The sequence below is a fragment of the Rhincodon typus genome, chromosome 6, assembly GCF_021869965.1.
Source record: "Rhincodon typus isolate 14 chromosome 6, sRhiTyp1.1, whole genome shotgun sequence".
NCBI classification, from domain to species: Eukaryota; Metazoa; Chordata; class Chondrichthyes; order Orectolobiformes; family Rhincodontidae; genus Rhincodon; species Rhincodon typus.
The window spans coordinates 91411136-91421347 of NC_063337.1; the positions used below are offsets into that span (position 1 = coordinate 91411136).

Below are 10212 nucleotides of genomic sequence, written 5' to 3' on the forward strand. Positions count from 1 at the left end.
ACAAATTTGAGGATTGACGTACAGAAGTGTGGAAGTTAGTTTTCACTTGTTCATTCCTGGAATGTGGGTGACGTTGGCCAAGCAGCATTTATTGGTCATTTCTGATTAGCCAGAGGGCAGTTAAAAGTCATAGAGTCATACAGCATGGATACAGACCCTTCAGTCCAACTAGCCCACTCTGACCATGTCCCCAAATTAAACTAGTCTCACCTGCCTGTGTTTGGCCCAAATCTCTCCAAACCTTTCCTACTCAAGTCTACCACATTGGTGGGCTCCCAAAGAGGCCAGACCAGGCATAACACAGTGTGGAGCTGGATGAACACAGCAGGTCAGACAGCATCAGAGAATTAGGAAAGATGACATTTCGGGTCGGGACCATTCTTCAGAAATGGCGAGGGAGATGGGAGCTCAGAAATAAAGAGAGAGAGGAGGGGTGGGGCTCAGGAAGGTAGGTGGGATGGTGATAGGTGAGTGCAGGTAGGGAGTGGTGGGGATTGGTCAGTGAGGTGGGGGGCAGCGGATAGGTGGGAGAGAAGATGGACAGCTTGTATCAGGTCAAGGAGGTGGGGATGAGAGGGAGGGTTGGCCTTGCGATGAGGCCGGGGGTGGGGAGATTTTGAAACTGGTAAAGGCCACATTGAGACCATTGGGTTGTAGGCTCCCGAGGCGGAATATGAGGTGCTGCCTGTCTGATGTGAAAGGTTTGTTTTTTGCCTGGAATGGAGGTAAGGGGGGAGGTGTAGGGACAGGTGTAGCAATTCCTGTGGTTGCAGTGAAAGGTGCCGGGAGTGGTGGAGCAGACGAGGGAGTCGCGGAGAGAGTGGTCCCTACGAAAGGCAGATATCGGTGGGGAGGGAAATATCTCTTTGGTTGATGCTGCCTGGCCTGCTGTGTTCCTCCAGCTCCACACTGTGTTATCTCTGACTCCAGCATCGGCAGTTCTTACCAACTCTCCAGGTAAGAATGGCAGTTTCCTTCCCTAAAGGGCATTAGGGAACCAAATGGGTTTTTCAGACAATCAACAATAACAAGCATTTGACTCGTAATTACAGATCCTTTGAATTGAAATTCTACCATCTGCATTATTCACTAGTGAGCTCCTCAGCATTCCGTCGGGAAAAAACAATCAGAATGTCACCAGACAGCAGAGAATACAACAGTCAGGAGAGACTGAACAAGCTGAAGCTGTATAAGAGGAGGATGAGGAGATAATCTTCTGAATGTCCTCAATGTCATGGAAGTGTTTGAAAAGGTTATCATGGATCATAGAATCCCTACAGTGTGGAAACAGGCCATTCAGCCCACTAGTCCACACCACCCCTCTGAAGAGCATCCCACCCCAACTCATTCCCCTACATTTCCCCATGTCTAACCCACCTAAGCTAAACATCTCTGGACACTACAGGCAATTTAGCATGGCCGATCCACCTACCCTGCACATCTTTGGACTGTTGGAGGAAACCAGAGCACCCAGAGGAAACCCACACAGGCACAGGGAGAATGCGCAAACTCCAGAGAGACAGTTGCCCGAGGACGGAATCAAACCCAGGTCCCTGGCGCTGTGAGGCAGCAGTGCTAACGACTGAGCTAGAGAGATGTTTCCACTTGTTACTGAATCCAAACCAAGAGGTCAGAAATAAAAGAGAGTCATGATTAGGGTAGCAACATCTTCAACTTGATAAAATATTTCAAAGGTGCACAGCATAGTGTTGGGAAGCCATTGAGGAGAGCATTGGAACAGTCAAGAAACGAGGTAACAAAGGAAATATTTTCAGGTTTTAGCAATGGCAAAACAAGGATGAGTGGTGTAACAGAGATGGAGCAGACGTTTAGGAATTAAAGATGCTGTATAAACATATGTTAAACATGCTATGTATTTGCAAGTTACGGTAACAAACTGATAAAAAGGGACAGAACGGAAGTAGAGAGAGGTGGTGGTTGTTCAATTTTTGATATATCTCAGAACAATGTAGAGAAGACACAATTTGCAACAGATCTACTTTTATAAATGTTTTAAAGTATCTCTACAATCACAAAACATGATCTCATGCTTACAATTTAACTTTTGTGATTTACTGTTTACTTTGCTCTGACTGCTCACCCAGGCTTGATTAAACAACTATAGTGAGTATAGATCTGTTCCCAGGATCTCATAATCGAACACAGGACAATTGAACACCACCATGGTGAGATATAACTGAGTATTATCAGTGTGCACTGACCTGTTTTCAGGTTGTTGTCACTGAGGGAGGAATGTGTAGGTGAGAAATAGTAGGGAGCCAAGGACAGACAAGATTAGGAGTCAACTCCTTCATTCCACATTTGTCCATGCCTTGCTGTTTGTTTTTGTTTGACTATAATTTGTTTGATGATATTTGTTCTCTCTGTGTTTGATAAAGGAGTTCATTAGACAAGGGTGTCTCAGCAAGTTATCTGCAAAGGGATTGCAGCAGCGAATGTTCTTCTTGGTAAGTGACTCAGTATTAATTGCGATTACATTATCTGCTGGACCCATTAAAATTGCAACAACATTATAGACATTCAGGGTTTTTTTTTAGCAGATCCTTTGATTCTTCACCATTCTTAAACAGTGCAAGTGAGTAAATGAGGAAATGTCAGAGGTGGCATCTTTTACATTAAACAAAGATCCCATCAGCCTTCTCAAGTGGATGTAGAAAATCTCACAGCTAGTTTCAAAGAGAAGCAGACTTCTAGCTAATATTTACCCTTCATCCAACACAACTTCAAACAGATTATCTGGTCTTTACTACACCGCTGTTAGTGGGAGCTTCCTCTTTGCAAATTGACTGCTTTGTTTCTGACATGAATATATTGACGGCACTTCTGACTTAATTTTCTGGCTCTGAGGTCCTCTGGGACATCCTGAAGTCATGAAAGAAAGTCGTACCATTATACAACACTTTAGAGGATACCAGACATCTGGAGAGTGTTTTACTGCTAGCAATTTAGTATGTTTTGAAGTGTAGTCAAAGTTGTACCACAGTAGCCAATTTACAACAGTTCGTACACACAAACTGGAATGTAATAATGATCAAATAATCTATTTAGAATTCTGCTGATTGAGGCATGAGTGTTGCCCAGTCCACCAGGGATAACATCTCTGCCAAATAATGTTATGGGAGCTTTTGTGCCCATTTGAGAGGATAGGTGGGACTTAATGTCATGTTGAAAATCCAAAGCACTGGACAGGAGAAATTAAACACTGCTGAACACATTGATATTAAACTTCTTTTGAAAGAAAAGCAACCTTGCACTTACATTGTGACAATACTGTCTCAGTACTGCACTCCAGTGTCAGCCTTGATATTTCACCTCAAGTCCTGATTTTTGTCTTGAACTCCGTGCATTAAAGACTTGTGCATTTATCCATTGAACCACTGCTATCACTAAGTAAGTTGCTCTTTATATGAAGTTTAATATCAATAAGTTCAGCAGAGTTGACTTTTCAAATTTAAGTACTTGCTTTACAGTCCACAGGCAAGGGAACTGTTCAATAAGAAAATGTTCTTTTCTCTTCCCCCTCCCCTGTTACAGTTCAATGATATTCTCTTGTACACAAGTAGAGGACTAACTGCATCCAATCAGTTCAAAGTTCATGGACAGATTCCCCTGTATGGTATGACTGTAAGTATTGCATTTTATATCAATTGAAGGATAATCTGATGACATGACCTGGTGTTATATTCAATTCCTGTAATTGTGGCATATAAATTGATTCAGCTAATGAGACAACCTGATTTTTCTGCCCTAAATAAGAGGTTTTTGCATTTACTCATTGTGTAAGTCAACCCTGTTCAGCCACAGCATATTATATTTGTTGTCCATAAGATATAGGAGCAGAATTAAGCCATTTGGCCCATCGAGTCTGCTCCACCATTCGATAATGGCTGATAGGTTCTTGATTAGTAAGAGAATCAAAAGTTACAGGCAGGAGAATTGGGTTAAGAAATCTATCTATCCCTGTCTTAAATACACTCAATGACTTGGCCTCTACAGCCTTCTGTGGCAATGAGTTCTACAGATTTATCACCCTCTGGCTGAAGAAATTCTTCCTTATCTCAGTTCTAGACTTGTCCCTTCACTCCGAGGCTGTGCCCTCAGGCCCTAGTCTCTCTTACTTGTGGAAACATCTCCATATCCACTCTATCCAGGCCAGAGGGTGATAAATCTGTAGAACTCATTGCCACAGAAGGCTGTAGAGGCCAAGTCATTGAGTGTATTTAAGACATGGATAGATAGATTTCTTAACCCAATTCTCCTGCCTGTAACTTTTCTCCTACTTGTGGAAACATCTCCATATCCACTGTATCCAGGCCTCTCAGTATTCTATAAGTTTCAGTCAGATCCCCTACCATCCTTCTAAACTCCATCGAGTACAGACCCAGAGTCCTCACTCATTCCTCATATGACCAGCCCTTCATCCCCGAGATCATTCTTGTAAACCTCCTCTGGAACCCCTCCAATATCAGCAAAGCCTTTCTTAGATACAGGGCCCAAAACTGCTCACAATTTTCCAAGTGCAGTCTGACCAGAGCCTTAAACAGCCTCAGCAGTACATCTCTACACTTGTATTCTAGCCCTCTGGAAATAAATGCTAGTGTTACATTTACCTTCCTAACTGCCAACTGAACCTGCATATTAACTTTAAGAGAATCCTGAACTAGGACTGTCAAGTCCCTTTTATGCTTCACATTTCTGAAGCCTTTCCCCATTTAGAAAATAGTCTATGCCTCTATTCTACCTACCAAGTCTGATAATCTCACACTTTCCCACATTGTATTCCATCTGCTCCTCCTTTGTCCATTCTCCAGCCTGTCCAAGTCCTCCTGCAGCTTCACCACTTCCTCACCTATCCACCTATCTTTGTGTCATCTGCAAACCTAGAAACAATGTCCTCAGTTGCTTCGTCCAGATCATTAATGTATAAAGTGAATGTTCATGGTCCTAACACTAACCCCTGCAGAACATCAGTAGTCACTAGTTGCCAGCCTTCCCTTGTCAAGCCACGGTTGCCTCATCCTCCCCTTGGTGTGTTTCTTCTTCCCCGGGATGAATTTCTGCTGTGCCTCTCAAATTAACCCCAGAAACTCTTGTCATTGCTGCTCTACCATCTTCCCTGCTAGGCTCCCCTTCCAATCAACTCTGGCCAGCTCCTCCCCCATGTCTTTGTAGCTACCTATACTCGATTGTAATACTGTTACTACTAATTCTAGCTTCTCCCTCTCAAACTGCCTTTTCTATCTCCTGATGTATGTTCTGTCCCACATCCTGACTCCTACTAGGAGACCCGTACACAACTCCCATCAGGATCTATTTACCTCTGTGGCTCCTCAACTTGAAGCTTTCTGACTCTATATCACTTCTTGCTATCGATTTAATTTTGTTTCTTACTAACAAGACAACCCCACGCCTGGGGTGGGATGCTGTTTGGAGGGTCAGTGTGACTCTATAGGCCGAATGGCCTGCTTCCACATTGTAGGGATTCTATCATTCTAGATAATTGAAGCTTCTGTCTTGAAGGCTGAGCCCACATTTCCTCTCATAAATAAAGCTGGTTCTGCAGCTTGGATGATGTACACAGCATGATGAATTTTAATTTTCAAAGTAGTTTTTTTGGCATTCCTGAAATTCTACTCTACCCCGCTGGACACCAGCTCAATTTGAATCATTTCGGGGCCATATGTGAACAACAAGATCCCTGAGGGGATTCCCGACACAGGGAGGAATTAGGAATTATGTTACATCTATACAAAAGCTTGGTTTAGGTCATACCTGAGGCACTGTGGTCTGCTCTCAGCCCATAATCTGTATTTTTCTAGCATACAATTAATGTCTTAGCAGAAGGAACAAGATGTGTTTCAACTTCACCAATAATTATATTCTTCCTGTGTACAGGAGATAGGATGCAAAGAGGATTATCTCTGGATATTTTTCCTGGTTATTGATTTGAAGGTCTTTAACATTCTTACATAGTATATGGAATGTACAACACAGATACAGATCATTCAGCCCAATTGGTCAATGCTGCTTTTTATGTCCCACACAAGCCTTCTCACAACCCCTCTCCTTCCTTCCTATCAAAGTATCTTCCTATTCGTTTCTCCCTCACATATTTGCCTAGCTTCACCTTAATATACATCTATACTATTCACCTTAATTTTTTTATTTATTTGTGGGATATAGGTGTGGCTGGCTGGCTGGGTCAGCACTTTTTGTGCATCCCTGGTTGCCCGTGAGATACAGTAATGAGTTCCAAATTCTCACCACTCTCAGTGTCAAGAAGAATCTCCTGAATTTCCCGTTGTATTTATTAGTGAGTATCCTGTTTCTGGTCTCCCCCTCGGATCCATAGGCCATTCCTATTACAGACAATATAGAGATGGTTTGGAAGCCCCATCACAAAGCTAGGAAGAAAAATTAGCGTATACAGCACTCCTCAGTATAACTGCCTAAGGTGGCCTCTTCTTGGAAATTAAAAACAGGCAAACAAATCCTTCATCCAAACATGCTGCCCAGTCATCAGGGCAGCGTGATGGCTCAATGGTTAGCACTGCTGCCTTGCAGTGCCAGAGACCCGGGTTCAATTCCAGCCTTGGACTGGAGTTTGTACATTCTCCCCATGTTTTCTCTGGGGTGCTCCAATTTCCTCCCACAATCTAAAGATGTTCAGGTTATATTATAATATCTAGGGATGTGCAGGTTAGGTGGATTAGCAGGGTTATAGTGTGGGGGCTGAGGCTAGGTGGGATGCTGTTTGGAGTGTCAATGTGAACTTGATGGGTTGAATGGCCTCTGTCTACACTATAGATTGTATTTGCTTACTTCCCTTTTTGTTCTGCTTTCCTATTCTCCCAACCACACTTCTTAACATTTGATAGATTTCTTTCCATTTTGACACTACTTGGTTGACACAAAGCAAGCACGTGTTTAACGTTTTTAACCTTTTCCTCTTCAGATTGAGGAAAGTGAAGATGAGTGGTCACTCCCTCATTGTTTCACTCTCAATGGACAACGCCAGTCCATCGTCGTAGCAGCGAGGTAGGACTCGAGTTCAACTTCCTTAGATGTCTGCCTTATTGAAATGAAGTGGGTGCGCAAACATGGTTACTGGATCATTGACAAATGATTGTATAGAGAGACTTTGTACATTTGAATGAGTGAAAGTTCATGTGATATTAAATGACCGTTTTGACCATCTAACCCAATCCTTCCAAACTTGGCAGAGTTGTAGAAATATTGATTGAGTACAGCATGAGGAGGCTATCTGGTCTGTCATGGCTGTATGGTGAGCCCTGTCACATGACAGAATTTGCTCTTGTGCTTTAAACCACTTGTACTTTTGTTCCTAGAGTCAGATAAACTGGAAGTTGTTTCTCGTCAAAGTCTGCTAGGTTTAGAATAAGCCAATCATTTAACGTAATTCCAGTTGGGGGGGCAGTAGATATGAGTATGACAATTGGCTGATGACCAGTCTGATTGATTGTTACCTGAGCAATGTTACTTCTTAGAGTTGTTTTTCATTATGTAATGAGTATGTGAGATCGGGCTGGATGGATTGAAATCTTTGTGGTTGTTGCAGCTGTAACTTCCCGGGGCTGTCATCTTAAGGTGACCCCATTCCAATCCTCTTTATTCACCTGAAAAAGTTACCAGTGATTGTCTGCAAACAGCAGCCGGACTCTGTGAGTGTGTGAGGCAGGTACAAACGGAACAGTAAATCACACTGTAGAGAAAACAGATTTGTGGCGCATTGGAAGCAGGAGAAGGCTGTTAAGCTCCTTGAGCCTGTGGACCATTCAGAGAGATGGGGTTATTCTGCAGTCTACCTCCATGTACCAACCTTTGGTCCATATCTCCTAATAACTTCAGATAGCAAAAATCAATCAGACTCCATTTAAAATTAACATTGGATCTACAATCAATTGTCTTTTGCAGAAGGAAGTTACAAACACCTACCACAATTCTGTCAATAGAAGTGTTTCCTAATTTCAAATCTGAAAGATTTTCCTCAAATGTTTAGTCTACAACATCCTCGACCTGGACTTCCCAATTAGTGGAAACAGTTCTTTTTCTCTATTTACCATGTTAAATCTCCTCAATATTCCGAAAACTTCAGTGACATAACTCCTTTACCTTCTCAGTTCTGGGGGATACAGCTGTAGTTTGAGTAACCACACCTTGTTAATTTGAGCCTTGGAACCTTGTGACCATTCTGTTAAATGTATGTAGCAGTTTGCCAGACTAATGCAGGAATTCTATTTAATAATTAATTAATTTGCACATTCTCCCCATGTCTGTGTGGGTTTTCTCTGGTTGGTCCAGTTTCCTCCCAAAGTCCTCCCAAAGTAGCAGAGAATTCAAGACCATGAAACGCATCACATCAGTCTGCCCCCACAAAGTATAACTTTACAAGCATTTATCCCTGGATTCCACTTAAACTCCTTTTTTTTAAGTGAGTGTCTCATTATAATTCTTTTTAATTAACCTGTTCAGATATGTGACCACACACCTTTGAATAAGGTGGGACTTGAACATGGACCTTCTGGCCTGAAGTTAGGAACACTACCACTGCCCCACAAGTCCACAGTGATATTTTCCCAATGTTCCTCCACCAGTATGTATTTAACCTCGATTGATGCAATTAACAATCTCTACTTGGCATCTCACAAAACTGTAAAAATGGTTGCCAAGCTAAACATCCTGACCATATCTCTAAGTTTGTTTTCTCCCTCTCTCTTTTCCTCAAAGTAGTAACTTATGGGGCACCACGGTGGCTCAGTGGTTAGCGCTGCTGCCTCACAGCGTCAGGGACCCAGGTTCAATTCCACCCTCAGGCGTCTGTCTGTGTGGAGTTTGCATGTTCCCTCCATGTCTGCATGGGTTTCCTCCAGGTGCTCCAGTTTCCTCTCACAGTCCAAAGATGTGCAGGTTAGGTGGATTGGCCATGCTAAATTACCCATTGTGTTCAGGGATGTGTAGATTAGGTGGGTTATATTGGGATGGGTCTGGGTGGGATGCTCTGATAATCAGTGTGGATCTGTTGGGCCAAAGGGCCTGTTTCCATGATTATGCAAAGTTACAGTCCTACAGGCACTAAAAAAATCTTTTTAGACTTGCGTAGGTGGCCATTTACACCAATGAACCTAGACAGCCCTTTTTTTGCCCAAAGGGGAAACCATCCTGCTGGATAGCACGGTGGCTCAGTGGTTAGCACTGCTCCCTCACAGTGCCAGGGACCCAGGTTCAAGTTCACCCTCAGGGGACTGTCTGTGTGGAGTTTGCACATTCTCCCCATGTCTGTGTGGGTTTTCTCTGGTTGGTCCAGTTTCCTCCCAAAGTCCAAAGATGTGCAGGTTAGGTGGATTGGCCATGCTAAATTACCCATAGTATCCAGGGATATGCAGGAGGTGGGTTAGCCATGGGAAATGCAGGATTACAGGGATAGAGTAAGTGGGTGGGTTGGCTCTGGATTGGATGCTCTTTGGAGGGTGGGTGTGAATTCAATGGGCCAAATGGCCTGATTTCACACTGTACTGATTCTCTGATCACTCCCTGGCTTCATGATTGCAAGATGTAATGATGCTGAGTGGATATAGCTTAAATTGTAATAGTTTCAGTGTAGCAAAGTTCCAAAATCCTGACTTGAGAAGAAGTGTTTCACGGACAGGAGGTGAAAAAGTTTCTTATATTAGGAAGCAATGCTTTATTATAAACAGTGCACGTTAGCAGGGACTGGAATCGTAGTTTGCTCCCACTTTGAATAAAATCTCATGGTTTTCTTTCCCTCAGTGCCCGGGTGGAGATGGACAAATGGATTGAGGATTTACAAATGGCTGTGGATCTTGCTCAGCAATGCAATGGGTCAACCAGTGAACTAATGACTCCCAGTCCTAGTGATGGACCCAACAGTAAGTGAATTCCTCACAGAACCAGATTCTTAGGCTTGGCTCGTATTTCTTCTTTGATTTGCAGTGTGAACTCCTCTGGATCTGCCATCACACCCACCACCCTCCACAGAAAGTCTCCAATGCTACTGGGACCAGAATATCTTGACTCAGTGCTCAAGTGTGCACTTGTACTTGGCGTTAATTCAGGAGAATAGAAACATCTTGACACATTCAGAGACACGATCTGATCTTCAGCACCAAAAAATGTTTACTCTGAACAAGCTCATGCTTTTCATTAAATGTC

General features: G+C 43.0%; 1 protein-coding gene across 1 annotated transcript in view; it reads left to right on the forward strand.

Annotated features, from left to right (window-relative positions):
* LOC109914997 (FERM, RhoGEF (ARHGEF) and pleckstrin domain protein 1 (chondrocyte-derived)) overlaps positions 1-10212 on the forward strand; it is an 89324-nt gene that overhangs the window by 70223 nt on the left and 8889 nt on the right. Inside the window, exons 16-19 of the mRNA XM_048598408.1 lie at positions 2400-2468; positions 3556-3645; positions 6977-7059; positions 9811-9929. Coding sequence (XP_048454365.1) covers positions 2400-2468; positions 3556-3645; positions 6977-7059; positions 9811-9929 — 361 coding nt within the window. The remainder of the gene's footprint in view (positions 1-2399; positions 2469-3555; positions 3646-6976; positions 7060-9810; positions 9930-10212) is intronic.